General features: G+C 40.8%; 1 protein-coding gene across 4 annotated transcripts in view; it reads left to right on the top strand.

Annotated features, from left to right (window-relative positions):
- Positions 1 to 16,524, top strand: part of dcc (DCC netrin 1 receptor) — a 496,426-nt gene that overhangs the window by 405,550 nt on the left and 74,352 nt on the right. For 3 of the 4 annotated variants that reach the window (XM_079658229.1, XM_079658231.1, XM_079658230.1), the window contains exon 26: positions 3,049 to 3,204. In XM_079658229.1, the coding sequence (XP_079514355.1) occupies positions 3,049 to 3,204 (156 nt within the window). The remainder of the gene's footprint in view (positions 1 to 3,048; positions 3,205 to 16,524) is intronic. The other variant, XM_079658232.1, reaches the window with a different exon arrangement.

Consider the following 16,524-nt stretch of genomic DNA (forward strand, 5'->3'; position numbering starts at 1 on the left):
ACGACTAAAAAAGTCCGACATGATACGATTTAAAATAAAAACAATAATCGTGGCTTGATATTGACACGAAAAAAAGTGGAAAATCGTGTCAACAAATCAATAGATTAAATATTGTGACTATAACACGAAATGCCGTGAGACTGGGTTGAGTGGGCATGCATAACACGGCGCTCCCCCCGTTGACAGTTCACAGGCAAGCTCTCCCCCCCCCTCCCCACCCCCGGTTGATAGTTCACTAGCGTGCTCTCTCTCGTCCCCATCCCCCCTCGTCAGAGTTGTGTAAAGGCCGACGGGTAATACTGGATTTTGACGCAAATCTTACGTTCCTGTCCGTCAAAATGATGGGCAGGGATAAGTATAGGGCAACCTCTGGTGTGATATGTGGGTCACAGCCTTCAGGCTCACAAACACACCTGTCCTCCACTCTCATGTCACTTCTCTCTTTCTGGGTTTTGCTCTCTGTCATGTAGTTTGATCCTTGATCCGAGAGAAAGAAGTTTGGATGGAAACATATTTTTGATTATCAGGCTGCTGAGGGAGGATTCATTCATTCTTTCTGAGGCTTCTCTTTCTTCTTTCCTTGTTTCACCTTTTGGCTTTTGTTTTATTTCAAAGGTATTCTGCAGTAGTTGAACCATTCCTGTTGCACAACAAAATGACCAGTACAATACTCACCCATTATATCTGTAATTGGTGTGCTTTCATTGACAACATACATAAGAAATATTTGATGTGTTCCTGTCAGAAGAAATGAGAGCAATAAATTAGAGAGGACCTTTGATGAGTATGTTAGTGTTACATGTCGTACAGTTAGCGTTGATCCTCTCTTCCTTGTTTAGAATATTCACAGTGATGTTGTTTTAATATCTACTTACATACATACCTACTACATTTCTTCCTTTAAATAAAAGCACAATAAAACCTATAATACAGAGAGGATTTTAAACTTTTATATACTGTATCTATGTCCATTATGTTCCTAACAAATGCATTCACTTAAATATAAATATATTCACTTCAATCACATTCTTGATTTTCTCTTAGGACTGGGACAGATAATTCAGAAAGACGGGACGACCCCCTGTGGTTTTAATTTAGCAGATCATTTAAAAGTAGCCCAGTTTCAGATCTCTTTTAATATATGACACTATCACGCATGGACAAATTGAAATATCTCAATGTATAGCGGCACGTTTGATGTGAAATGGACTACTGTCCTATTTTTATGCTATTATAATAACAATAATCATTTGTGGTATTTATTTTAACGCTCTTCCAAGAGCTCAATTACATATCACATATATTAGACGTAGATGTACTGTAATACGTTGAATACTGTGGACAATACCCACTGGATAAATGTAGGGGGATGTTTCTTGACTGCAGTAGGGGTTAAGGTGGGAAGGGTCTCCCCTGGGCCCCTGGTCTGAAGATCAGCACGCTAAACCACTGCACTTTATTGATTCCAGATAACTGTGTTTTATAAAAGATGCACGGTCAGGATGGATAAATGGATGAGCATTCTTCTCACTTTTTATGGTGTAGTATTAGATATAGATGGATATATAGATACTTTATTGATCCCAAATTGGGAGATTAGTTTGTTACAACATCAGTGTGTTCAGGTATTAAAATATATAAAAGTTGGAATAAAGTATATACATAATAAAATAAAAACATTAAAAGCATATATACAGTACACATACAGTATCTACAGTCGTAGAAAAAGACATACAAAAAAATAAACAATACAAACAATTTAGATAAGTTAAATGTTCTATAAAGAACCAAAATACTGCAGCAAAACGTTGAATTTGATTTACAAACATATTGAAGGAACTGACCTGGAGTCTGTGTCAGGTGTAGTGGATCAGTGTGTGGATGTGAGAGACTCTTCCTGCCTGCCTCTGCAGCTCAGTGGATCTGGTGATCTGTATCTCTGTGTTTGGTCTTCTCCTGTCTCTCTTTCTATCTCACTATCTGACTTTATCTCACACACATTTTTTAATTAAGCTTTCTTCCATTCTTCTCTCACTTCTCTCTGCTGCCCTCTTCTTTGTTTTGTTTACTATCTATCTTTTTCTGAGCCTTAACTTCATGTTATTCTAAACCCGCTGCCTCTTCATTTCCCTTTGTTCCAAAGTCATTTATTATTTTGTCTTCTGTTTGCTTATATATTTACTGTGTCTCTATTCCACTGTCCATTTTCTTATCAATCGCTTTCTCTTTGTTGTTCTTTCTTTTTTAAATCTTGTGTTACATTTATGTTTTTGTCTCACAAATAAAAAAAAAACACACACACTTGCATACACACACACACACACACACACACACACACACACACACACACACACACACACACACACACACACACACACACACACACACACACACACACACACACACACACACACACACACACACACACACATACACACACACACACACACACACACACACACACACACACAGTGTGTGTCGATGTGAGTATTGATCAGACCTGCTCATCTCTGCTCGTCTCTCCGCTGTAATCAAATGTGTTTCTCTTGAAATTATCACAGCACCACTTAATTTAACAACACACACACACACACACCTAAAGAAAAGATGCGCATCACAGCCCTCCAAATTGTCAATTCTTTGACCCCATACAGTCATTGAGCAGAGATTAATACAATCAGACCCCGTTGTTCGAAACAAGGGGAAACAGGAGCCAGCATCCTGCCCCCCCCCTGATTTATATAACATTGTATACCTAAAAACATGGTGTAAATGGATATTTTACAGCTGTTTTATGATTTATGTCGTGATTTTTTTCTCTGTAGGAGTGTTGAAGTATAATGTGCCAGGTTTTATTTTTACTGCAGCAACTGACCGTATCTGTTTCTTCATTTGTGTGTGTGTGTGTGTGTGTGTGTGTGTGTGTGTGTGTGTGTGTGTGTGTGTGTGTGTGTGTGTGTGTGTGTGTGTGTGTGTGTGTGTGTGTGTGTGTGTGTGTGTGTGTGTGTGTGTGTGTGTGTGTGTGTGTGTGTGTGTGTGTGTGTACAGCGGTGGTCAGTGCCATCCCGGTGCCGGCCCTGGACTCCTCTCAGTACCCGGGCATCCTGCCGTCCCCCTCCTGTGGCTTCACACACAATAAGTTCAGCCTGAGACCCATGCCCTTCCCCAGCCTGACTGTGGACAGAGGATACACACCAGGTGGGTGTGAGTTACAACAGAGAGACCTTCAGCACTTATATCATTTTCATATAAAACACAATATGTTTGGGCTTTTTGGCAGGATTTGTATTCACTACATGCTAGTTAGCTGATGTTTTTACCTAAAGCGACTCAATCCAGTGATGCCTACAGGAGCAATTTGGGGTTGAGTATCTTGCCCAAGGACACTTGACATTTTGAGGGTGGGATTGAACTACTAACCCCCTGATTCAACGCCCCATTTTTCAGGCAAAACCATGTACAGGCTTTCCAAGGGCTACATCTTTTAAACAAGTCACCTGGAATTCAGCAGGTTCATTTTAATCATTGACCCCTGGGGGATGGAATGTGGAGCCTGCTGTTGTCTATATGTGATCTCCCGCTTTTTTAACGCTGATTTGGGTGACTTGTGTAATTCTTGGAGAACCGAAGAGTTTTCGTTGTGGGGGTTCCGTCCGTCCGTCCGACAACTTCTCACTTAAAAAAAACAAAAGAAACAATCTAGACCGCAAAACAATTAAACAAGCGAGTGCCTGTTTTTCCTGGCCAAGGAAAGGTTCCTTGAACACAACACGAGCAACGTGTCTTCGCGTGGGGTCCTTCTCAGGTCGTTTATTTTCACTTCCTCGCTCCTCGGTCCTCGGTATCACTGGAAGTTGATTTGTCTGCGCCATCTTGAGTAGCGTGCCATGGCGCTTATTTCTGCCGGAGGACCGAGGAGCGAGGAGCGATAATGGAGGAGCGATAATCGAGGAACCACCAGAACATCCTCCGATGAAATCCACAGATACTCGCGCCGCCCCCTTACTGTGTATCGCTCACTGATTGGACGATGCAGCGCATGCACTGATCTCATGCTTCTTGACATGAGAGCAGTTTCCCAGCGGAGTGAAGAAAATACATGAAACTCACGAGAGTCACTCCTCAGTCTATACTGTGTTTTGTTTCAATCAGTGGCGGCGCTAGGGGGTGGCTACTTGGGCTCAAGCCCTGGATGTTTTCTGAAAAGCCCCGGATGTTTCACTTAAAAAAAAAAAATGTAAAAAAAAAAAAAATGTAAAACTTTTTTTTTGTTGAAAACGTCTCGGGAGTAATGTGCAGTACCGGAGACCACCAGAGAGGCAGCCGCTGCGGGACATTAGCCTGCGTACTGCGTAACCTTCCCTGCCCTGAAGAAGAAGTGATCCTTCCTAGTGCCTGACGAGTTTTAAACTAATAGCCCATAAAGTTATGGATATTAGAAAGTTATTTTCATCGAAGCAGGCGCCACAAGCTGCAGCAGCAGCAGCAGCAGTATCAGCAGCTGATAACAATGATGTTTCAGGTTTGTGAATCTAATGGTGATATCTGCACTCTGGCTGACTGAGTAAGAAGTGAAAAAGAGTGATGTAACGTTAATGTTATAGCTAATAAACATGGAGTAACCACACTAAGTATACCCTTATACAGATGTAGCGATTCATTTCAGACAGTTTGAAACGCGAGGGCCGTGATTGGTACGTGATCTGCCCTCGCTCAAGGGAAAACCTCCAGCTTGACTTGAGACCGCCCCCTTGATAGATAAATGTAATTATAATGAAGCCAGCTGCAATGGATCATTGATCCACCAGGGGGTGCAGTGGGGTTCCACACTGGAGCTCATGTGAAATAAAGTGAGATGTAGTATGCTGGATGTACAGCGGAACTTTGTTAAGATCCATATGTCACGGATATCATACTACTGTGCTAAATAAGAGACATGTAATCATTTACAAAACATCACCATGTTGTTATTTAACAAAATAATTTTGTTATTCGAAAAAAACGAACGGGAGGAAATGCAGCCCGGCTCTCGATTTTTAATCCTAATTTAATCATCATCTTCACCACGATCATTTATGTTTATGTTCGCCGAATTGACATGAAATCACTGACACATATGAATATACTGTATTCAACTTCATTAAAACGTTATTAACGTGCCTAAACTCAGTAATTCACCAAAAATATGTATATTTTAAATGGAGTTTCGTCGGTCGATCAGGATCCCAAAGTGTAGCGGAGGGATCCTCATCTGGATGAAGGGTGTTATTTTCCCCATAAAGAACAAGTCGCTGCAAATGATCCCGCTTATTACATGGCCACATTCTCAACAAAGTAACGACATGACTCCCAATATTAATTGAAATGCTTTTATGGATTTAGAAAATGTTTTTATTGATTTAAAAAATAGTTGTATGTATTGATTTAAATTCACATGCATCCGCTAAGAAAAATAGTCCATTGTTACAGTTTTTTAAACAGTCTGAATGAAACGGCAGCTTTCAGCTGTGTATTTACACAGCTAATGGCCCATCAACCACAGCTCTCTCCCCCCCTCCCCCCCTGATCTTTCTTCTCCAGCAGCTAAATTAACAGTAGGTTACTCTGAGTGACCATAGACTGTATGTGACAAGCTTACAGTTAGTGACGTAACAACATCATAAAAGCTGGTGGGTTGAAAGCAATACGGGAGGTAAAAATAACTAGAATAATTGTGATTTATTTATTGTGGCTTTTATGTTTTTAGGTATAAAATGTTATGTAATTCAGGCTTATAGTTCACCCTTCTCTAAAAGCCTTCAACAATGACAATATTCATTGTAATTTAATAAATCCTTCCAACACACATTGTAAAAAATGGCCTACTGTAAGTTAAGAAATAATTTCAATATGTACATCTTCTGATGTAACAACAATAACATTATAAATAGTAACATAGCTGAACATGGTATTGCACATTTAGCTTTGAGTGTTACTGACCTGAGATGTTTTTATTACATGAATTAAGGTGACTGAGGCTTGTTAACATACAGGGATGCAAACTCATCAGGTATGAAAAAGGTGACAAGGATCCGAGCCCCCGGCTCCCCCACCCCACGGAATGACAGAGGATTTTAGCAGTCAGAACAACGAAAGCAGCAGTGTTAATAATAACAGAAACGCCAAAGAGTCACATAATAGAAATATATAAAAGCATTTATTTCAAATTGTGGAGCAGTCAGTTTATAATTTTGGCAGCACTGTTGAGCATTTTGAAAATGCATTTTCAGGCCTCTGCAAGGCTTAAGTCTTTTTATCTGTATAGCCACATGGTGTAAAGTAACTAAGTTCATAAACTCAACAAGTACTATACTTGGGCACAATTTTGAGATACTTGTACTTTATTTAAGTATTTCAATGTTTTGCTACTTTGTTCTTCTACTCCACTACAGTTCAGAGGTACATGGTGTACTTTGACTCCACTACATGTATTTAATACCTTTAGTTACTTCACAGATCTGGATTAATTAAGTGAAATATAATCAAGTGTTAAATCAGACTTTAGTTCCACCTGGAGTAAATCCACAGGCTACCCTGCAGTATACAAAGTCATTCAAACTAGCTGCACCTTTAGCAGCTTTGAGAACACTTTCATGATCAATCATTATAAAACATATCATATCTATTATTCTGAAATGGACCAATCTGCACAATGACTACTTTTACTGTCGCTACTTTCACTATATTTTGATGATAATACTTTTCTACTTTTACTTGAGGAACATTTTGAATGCAGGACTTTTACTGTAACAGAGTATTCCTACACTCTGGGACTATTACTTTTAGTCAAGTACAAGATCTGAGTACTTCTACTTTTACTCAAGTACAAGACCTGAGTACTTCTACTTTTACTCTAGTACAAGATCTGTGTGCTTCTACTTTTACTCAAGTACAAGACCTGAGTGCTTCTACTTTTACTCAAGTACAAGATTTGAGTACTTCTACTTTTACTCTAGTACAAGATACCACCTCTGTTTATAGCCTATGAAAAAAACTATTAGAAATAGAAGGCTAAAGCTAACGTTAGCAGATAGTGACAATGTATGCTAGCTAGCTAGCTCAACGATTCCTTAAATAATATTGCCACAGAAAAACTTTTCAGTTCACATCACGCTCTGCCGCTCCGACAGGGAGCTCTGCTCTGAACACCTGAACTCACAGCTGTTCACCAGCGGTCCAGTCTGTGCCACAGTGACTCCGGACGCACAGTTAATATTAACGAACGCACCCGTAGGTAATGTAGCTGCTGAAGCTAGACCATCATCTCGGAGCAGCAGAGCCTTATTATACATCCATGAGCAGAGCCGACAGGCAGGAAGACTCGAGCACACAGCTCGTACTTCATTATAATATATAAAAAAAGAACACCATGCGTGTCATGATGGCACATAACAGCTCACGGCCGCAGATTACTCCGGGTCCCAGCCCCCCCATACCCCAAAAATATTTGTATTGCAGATCTACATGAATCACACAAACGACTTATTTTGGATTCAAAACGGCGAATTTCTCCGAAAGGTGACAAGTTTGCATCACTGAACATAGACAGAGCACAACTGAAACATAACATCTGAAACGATGTAACAACATAATACACTTGTGGGGATGCTTGGGATGTGAGGAGTGAGGGACACGGCTTAGAACGGGCGTGTCGCCTGGCAGGACAGGAGAGTGTGTGCACCAGTCTGCCTTGATCTATGAATTCATGTCCGTGACACTCACTGCTGCCCACAGCTGTTTTATAGAAGGAAATTCCTTCACTTCATGAAAGTGTTTTAACCACACACACCTCTACACACACATGACGGGTGTTATTTTCCCCATAAGGAACTAGTCGCTGCAAATTATCCCGCTTATTACACGGCCAAATTTTCAACAAAGTAACGACATGACTCCCAATATTAATTGAAATGCTTTTATGGATTTAAAAAATGTCTTTTATTGATTTAAAAAATAGTTGTATGTATTGATTTCAAAATAGTTGTATGTATTGATTTAAATTGACATGCATCCGCTAAGAAAAATAGTCCGTTGTTACAGTTTTTTAAACAGTCTGAATGAAACGGCAGCTCTCAGCTGTGTATTTACACAACTAATGGCCCATCAACCACAGCTCTCTCCCCCCTTGATCTTTCTTCTCCAGCAGCTAAATTAACGGTAGGTTACTCTGAGTGACAAGCTTACAGTTAGACACAACACTGTCATTGCAAGTGACCCTCAGTTAGTTGACTTTTATGTTCAACTGCTAAATTCGTTACTGATAAAAAAGGGCTTCTACTGTACCTAATTACCTTAACACTAGAACCGCCAGAGGTTTTTGTATAGGCCTACCTAAACCTGTAAAATCCCGCTATTAGAATGCAATTTTTAACAACATAGGGTGCTACATAACACACTTTCAGGAAAAGTCAGGGACTGGGAGACTTGAATATTTTATTGAAAAAAAGTTACATTGCACACACACAACACACATCACACAAATTGACCCGATTGGCGGTTCTAGTATTAAATAAACTCACTAATTAATGAAACCAGTTCAATACGCATTATTCTTATTCTTATCATTCTTTATGAGCGCAGAAATAGTCTTAAAATCAGATCTGTTTTTTAAATGAAATCTGACGGCAGGCAGTTAGCTCTGATCACCTATGACAAATGCGCCGCACCTAATCGCTGGCCATTCAGCCACAGACACTGTTGGAAATGGGGGGGAGCTAGGGGGAGCTTGGCTCCCCCGAAGAGGGAGGGAGCTCCCCTCCAGGCTGACTTTGAGATAAATAGGGGGAGCCCAAAACAATCGTGCATATTTGTGTCACACAGATTAGAAATGTTGAGTTTCTGTAAATAACAGTTCTTGAAATAAATAATAGTTATTGTTCATTACAGTTTCTGAATATTTGTTTTATATTTGTGAATATGTCTGGGTGTTGCCATCTGTACGTGGCGGCGCTGCATTCTTACTTACGTTGCTATGGTTATGGCGGTGATGCCAGCACGGTATTTGAAATGTTCATATTGATATTTTTTTAACTCTGACTGTGTAATAAAAAAATATGGCAAAACGAAAACAGCCAAGCGTCACAGCTTTTGGATTCACAAGCAAAGAAGCGAAGGAGTCTAAAAATGACAACGTGAACGGAAAACAACTTTTAGTTGGCCGGCTGTAAGCGGCGTTAGGGTCGAGTTTGACAGCTCCACACCGAGGGAGAGGCCTGCCAATGCGGAGCCTGAAGAGGCTTCAACAACGGCCACATCCGCCGGCATAGTGACACCGTCTGTATTAGTAGAAGAGTGTTTTTATAGCAATTGATCGCATCCGCGCTGCTGCGCCAGTCAACAGAGCGTGCGTGTGACATATTTAGTAGCAGGATGTGCTCTGAAATATAGGGCTCCCCGAAAGCAAATGGGTAATTTGAAAACTGACAGAGCTCCCTCTATACAAATCAAACTGTAGACAGTGTGAAAGCACCTATTGTTTTAAATAATGGTCGGAATGTGACCTGTGAGCCTTCTGAATTACCGTGGGACAGCACATTCTAAACTAAAATGTTCAATCAATAAAGTAACATCTTATCTTATCTTAATAATATCTTCATATTAATAATAATAATAAATCATACAGTATGTGTCCGTAACGGAGCAGGAGGAAGCAAACACAAAAATATACTGCATATTAAAGCAAACGATTGTAAAGGTTAAAGTATGAGCATAACAAATAAATAAGTGTAATGTAAACATTTACATTATAATTATGATTATTTAATATATAAAGACTATATATTATGGAATTACAAGATTAGATATACTTTAGTTGATCTAAAATATTGATGTGTTCAAATGCTCTTCAAAACACAACTGAAAGTCCATGAAACTTGTCTTTCTGTATTTGTGAATGAAGCGCCATCTCTTGGTTAAAACCTGAAATTGAAAATCTGGCAACGCCCTCTTGGAAAATAGTGGGAGGGCTTAACATTCCTCTATACTGGTCTTTGGCAGGCCCTAGGCAGGAAGCTGTAAGCTGGAATCCGAAATTCAGTGCTCCATCTGTATGTTAGTATGTATACAGAACATGACTAAAATGTATCCTAAGATGTAACGTTAACCCTTCATACCTCAGTCTACTTTTAAGACACTAAAATAACGTATTCCAATTTTTTATTTGTTTTCGCGCATGGAATTATACCAGGTCTCGTTTCAGTACACGTAACAACGGAACCATAGCAACGGAACTGACAGGCAACGGAACTGACAGGCAACAGTCAGAAACGTGACTCTTACACTCTTTACGTCACAAACAAAGATGGTGGGTGAGAATAGATCTATAAAACGATAAGCAATGCTCCAGAATCAAGGTGAGACTATCCGCATCCTTTAAAACTCTACGCACATTCGTTTCACCGAAACAAGTAAACGACTGTATTTGAGTGAGTTAAGGCATTAGTTTGCTTCATTAAAGGATGTTAATGAATAAGTGTTCTCCAGTGCCTTTTGTCCGCTTTAAGGTATTATTAAGGTAGGGTTGATGTTGCTCTCAAAGTGCACCAGATTGATGCTTTTAACTTCAATATTTAAAAAAAAAAATCTTCCCGGGGGAGCATGCCCCCGGACTCCCCTAGAGGAGGCGACAGCCCCCCTAAAGGATGTTCCGTCCACCCCCCACTTGTAAAAAATAGCACTTTACGCCTGCACCCCCCCCCCCCAACAACTCCTGGGTTAAGCCCCGGTTCTCCTACAATCCTAAATCCGCCACTGGTTTCAATTAATGTATCATTTAGTTACAAATATGTGATATATCACGTGCACGTGCATGCTCCCGGACCCCCCTAGAGGAGGTTAGGTCCCCCCAACTTAAATCATGTTCACATGGATAGGATACTAAATACATTTGCACATATCTTGTGTCCATATCTTTCTGTTTTGGTGGTCATGCCACACCGTGCACGTGCATGCATGCGCGAGTCATGGTAAGATATCTGGATTAAAAGGTTGCTTTTTCTTTGCACAGCATGAAAGAAAGGCAAAATGAATGGGCTGTGATTTTAGTATTTTTAAGCAGAGGTTGAGTTCAATCATTTGTACGGCCCTCGGAGGATGTTGTAAAAATTGAAAGGAAAAAGGTTCCCCACCCCTGCTGTAAATAATAATAAAAACCCTTGATTTATAACTTAACATCTCTGTCTCCTATTGATCTGAGTATATTATAAAGAATAGCCAGTTAATTTAAGTATTATAGCACAGGCCTTTGTCAGAGGGCATATTTCGCAGTTTTTTTTCTGCTTCGAATAGTTCTCTCTTTTTTCACCATACCTGTGTTTGCATCACTGTACACCAGGGGTCACCAAACTTTTTTCTCTGGGGGCCACATTATTGTTCCTGACTGTGATGGGGGGCCGGGGCCGAGTCAGCTCATTGTGTAGAAGAGATTACTACCCCGGCACAGCCATCCCCACTACTACTTCCACACTACTATATCAACACTTGATTCCTGTCACATATTTGTTGACCATCTTTACTAGTGGTTTACAAAAGTAGCAATTGAGTCTTCACACTTTGCTTTAATTTGAAATACCACAGATATTCCATTTATTTGTTTTCTAATAAAAGTAACATCAAAGCTGTCAAGGTAAGAAACATCTGCCTAGTTGAGTTGATTGACACTGGCAAAGGTGAGTTCAAAATTATAAATTATAGGTAGGCCTGATGATGATGATAATAATAATAATAATAATAATTGTGTGCAGCACTTAATAAAGGTCAAATAAATAGGCCTATAAAATAAATAAAAAACATCAAAATTATAATAACATGAGTAGGCTAATAGAACTAGCCAACTCTTATGCCTATCCAGGTGAGCATGTTCAGTTAACATTTTGTTTAGGTCAAGGTGAAAAGGACATGAGCAGTGTAGGCTCAAAACTAAAGCACAACAATAATACAGAATAATGGCAAAAAAAATCAGTAGCCTATATGTAGGTGAGCTGGATTTGTAATTGTTGATGAATTGTGCTGTCTTTGGGATGGGATCAGCAACAGCAATCTCCTCTCCTCACTTCAGAGTCCCTTCTGGAGCCCTGGCATGGAGGGATGACGGATTGAACACAAGAAGCACCATATTCAGTAAATGGCAAGACATGCTGCTGTCTGCTTTTCTCTGTGACATAATTTTACAACATATGTAGCAAATTAAAAAGAGCCTTCACATTTCATATTTATAGCAATTAAAATCAGTAATTGTTAAAATCAGTGTGCTTACCGTATCAGTGTGAACTGTGTGTTTGCTTCTGGCTGATGAGAAGTTCATGTCTGGTTGCAGTCTAGTGGTAGCCAGTCTCAAGGTCTGATGCAAGTGTTTATCTGTGAGTCTGTTCCTTGTTGTATTCTTGGTTTGCTTCATGCGGGAAAAGGTTTGCTCACAGATGTATGTGCTGCCAAAAACTGTGGACATCTTCATTGCATGCTGTTTGATGTTTGGGTAGGTTTCCCCTGGGAGCGAAGCATAGAACTCAATGAGACTGTCAGGCTTGAACGCATCTTTAAGGATATCACAATTCTGCAACTCGTCTAGTTCAAACTGAAGAGAGGGATGGGCATAATTTATGTCGGCAGCAAAGGGGTTCTGGAACAAACGTATTGCTTTACCGTTGACATGAAGCTCACGGAACCGCACACTGAACTGCCCCTGCAGCATTTCCAGTGCATCCTTGCACTTTTCGACTGGGAACGGGACAGGTGGTTTCTCAGCGCAGTAGCTCTGGGTGGCAGGGAGATGCGTAAAGTCCAGCTTATTGACCTGTCTCACAAGCAGCACTAGTTTGACCTCGAACGCTTTGATGTGGGAATACAGGTCACTGATTAGCTTCCCTTTGCCTTGGAGCTGCACGTTAAGGTGGTTCAACATTTCAGTCACATCTGTTAAAAATGCGAGGTCCCATTTCCATTCTGGCTCGGTCAGCTCTCGTACCGTTTCACCTTTAGACTGCAGGAAGGTGTTGATTTCGGGTAGCAGGTCGTAGAAACGGCGCAACACTTTGCCTCGGCTTAACCACCGGATTTCTGTCCAGTACAGCACATCCTCGTAGGCAGACTCAAGCTCGGAGAGGAAGGCCTGGAACTGTCTGTGTTTCAGACCATTTTTTCGGATGTAGTTGACACAGTGCACAACCACCTTCATAACAGACGCCCACTTCAAAATTTTGCAGCATAGGGCTTGCTGGTGAATCAGACAGTGGACTTGTAGTGGGGGGGTGAGACCTCGTTCCTCGAATTCGCTGTTCAAGCGCCCTACTAGCCCCCTTGTCGTGCCAACCATACTAGGTGCGCCATCCGTAGTGATGCTGGCAAATTTACACCATTCTAGACCCAACTCTTCCATTGTTTTGCACACTTGGACAAAAATATCCTCTCCTGTTGTAGTTCCTTTGAGGCTTTTTAGTGCTGCCAGCTCCTCAGACGCTTCAAAGCTTTCGCTAATCCTACGAATAAAAATGAGCAGTTGTGCTGTGTCCTGCACATCATTGCTCTCATCCATGGCCAAAGCAAAAAACTTGAATTGTGACGCTTTCTTGTTCAGCTGCTCATAAACGTTGTCCCCCAATTCTTCTACTCGCCTGGTCATAGTAGTCGCGGAGAGACTCACACCGTTGACTGCCTCTCTCTTGTCGGGACACACCTCCTCGGCCACAGCAAGGATGCATTTTTTAACAAAGTCCCTATCAGTGAAGGGCTTCCCATGGGTAGCTAGTATGTGAGCTACCTTGAAGCTAGCTCGAACAGCAGCGTGGTTTACCTGGGTTTGGCGAATGAATGTTTGTTGTTGTGCTGCCAGTCCGCCTTTCATTCTGCGAATTATGTCTGCTCTTGCTTGCCCTCGCAAGCTAGCAAAGTCACTGTGGCGGGTTTCGTGGTGACGACGAAGATTATATTCCTTGAAAACCGCCACACTCTCTTTACAGATAATGCAAACGGCACGGTCCTTATACTGAACAAAAAAATAGTCGTTGGTCCACTGTTCTTTGAAAATTCTGCACTCTCTATCAACTTTTCGTTTAACGTTAGCCATTTTTGCTGTCCTGAACACTGACAGTTCTCTACGCGTTCGTTGTCTGTCACTCACTTGATCTCCAAGATGTCGGGTGACGACAATTCGGCAAATATAGTGCATTTTATTTTATAACTAAATGTAATTTTTTTAACTGAAACAAAATCAACAAAATACCAAACGCAGACATGTTATTATTTTCCAAAAATCAATTTGAAAAAAATAAGCCATGACGACTTTTGGGGATTTGCCTCATAGGGCCGGTTCAAGTAGTGGGGGGCAGAGGGGGTGGGGGCCGGTCAAAGGGGGGTGGCGGGCCGGATCCGGCCCCCGGGCCATAGTTTGGTGACCCCTGCTGTACACTGTACAGCTGAATCGTGGACATTGTTATTATCTAGTGTACATTTCTAGCTCTGTCCCGCTGCTCCTTTGGCCCAGTAGGCCTGTAAGGCTGAGGACAAAAACCATGCCACCCATGGGTTCAAACAACTCCACTGAGGATTATGTCCACAAGTATGTGAATTGTTGGAACAGAAAATAGACTTCTACAGAAGTTTGAACAAGAGTAAAAAGCTTCACGTTATGAAGGGACGGTCCATTGACATTTACGTTGACAGATGACATTATATTGCTGTGGATGGCATCAAAGAGTCTGGAGAGAAATGGTGAATGAATTTGAGGAAAAAGTGAAAAACGTTGCAATGAAAAACTTAAACTGAATCATCTGAAAATATATTTAGATGATAGATTTCTGCGGCTGGAGGACAAACGTGCTGCTGTAAATAAAGTTTGTAAACTGGAAGGGCTCTGGTATCTTTATCAATAAAATAAACTAAAGTGGTGAAAAAATCAAACTGGACAAATTGTGTAAGATACATAGTAATATACTTTAAATATTAATAAGTAAACAAACCAACTTAGCAGAGACACAGACAATGAGACCGTGAACTCCACTCATATAAATCTGAAGGTGATTAGACTGAGAGGAGGCAGATATGATCCCAGAGATAGATCATTATTTGTTTGTCTTTTTAATGAGAAAGAGCGAGGGCTCATTTCACTGTTGCTTCAGCAAAACAAACAACTTGTCTGTGTTTATTACACTTCCTGCTTTTATCCTCTGATTCTGTCGATGTTTTTCAAAGAGAAATTCTTTCCTTCGTTCTGAAGTGTATCCATCCTTTGATCCTTGGAGAGTCCGATAACTGTGATATGTCTTTGCTAATGTGCTGATTAAATTGTAGTATGTAAGCCTTTGCATCGTAGTGATAAGACAAAAAGGCCATTCAGAGAGCAACATCTGTTCATGCCCATGTTGACAGATGTATTGGTGAAAGTCTGCCCTAACCACCATTACTAGTGAAGTGTCCATTCCCAGTCCACTCAGAAGTTTAGGGGTTGATAGGAGGGACTTTTTTTCACAAAAGTCAAAGAAGTATTGTCACGATCTGTCTGTGTTGTGTTTTGTCTTGTCTAGATCTGTCTTTGGTTTTCTGTCTGCGTTGTGTCTTGTCTAGATCTGTATTTGGTTTTCTGTCTGCGTTGTGTTTTGTCTTGTTTTAATCTGTCTGTGGTTCCCTGTCGTTAGTTTCCCTGGTGTGTCTAATTTACCCGATTGTGTTCACCTGGTGTCCCTGTGTTTTCTCCTCCCTCCTCAGATGTGTCTTGCTTGTATGATTAGTCTTGTGTGTATTTAAGTTCTGTTTTTTCTGTATGTCTTTGTCGGTTCGTCTTGTGATATGGCTTGTTCCCCGGTGAGTGTTCTGCTCAGTCTTAGTTAAGAGTTTAGCCTTGAAATAAAGGAGTTATTTTGTCACTTTAATCTGCATTTGGGTCCTGCTTCCTACACACACCGTAACAAGTATGTTGATGTAGGAGATGTTTGGTTTTGATCTCTGTGGTTTAGTGATCTGAGACTAACTAGCATTGTGTCCCCAATGAGTAGGAGTTACTGCACACGGACATGTATGTAAACTAACTCAGTGTTCCTTTGGGACTGCTGTTGCAACAGTTAGAAGGCTAGTTCTACTAACTCTCGACTGCTCATCCTACTGACAGAGCACTTTGCCTAACACTGACCATGTTCTTTCTTTGACACTATATCATTTCTAAATGCAACCAAACATTAAGCCAGAAATGTGTGACTGGCTCAAATGTAGGTTTAAACTGTTTTGTTTGTACAAAATCAACAGAGGTTACAGTGTTGATGCTCCAGAGATATCTACTGAAGTGAGCCTGAGAGGCAGCTGTTGGTGTGTGCTAAACATGTTTCCAATAACTGCTGACTATGTTGTATGGAGCCAGTATTACAGTAGATAGGATACTGCCCCCTGTGTCTTTGGACCATACCGCCATGCTTAACACATTGTACCTTTGACAATGCATGTGTGAAAGGTATTGAGAAAATGATGTGCTGCTGATAGGGGTGTTAGATCCAATGATCCACA

This window comes from Notothenia rossii, assembly GCF_949606895.1.
Source record: "Notothenia rossii genome assembly, chromosome: 11".
Taxonomy (NCBI): Eukaryota; Metazoa; Chordata; class Actinopteri; order Perciformes; family Nototheniidae; genus Notothenia; species Notothenia rossii.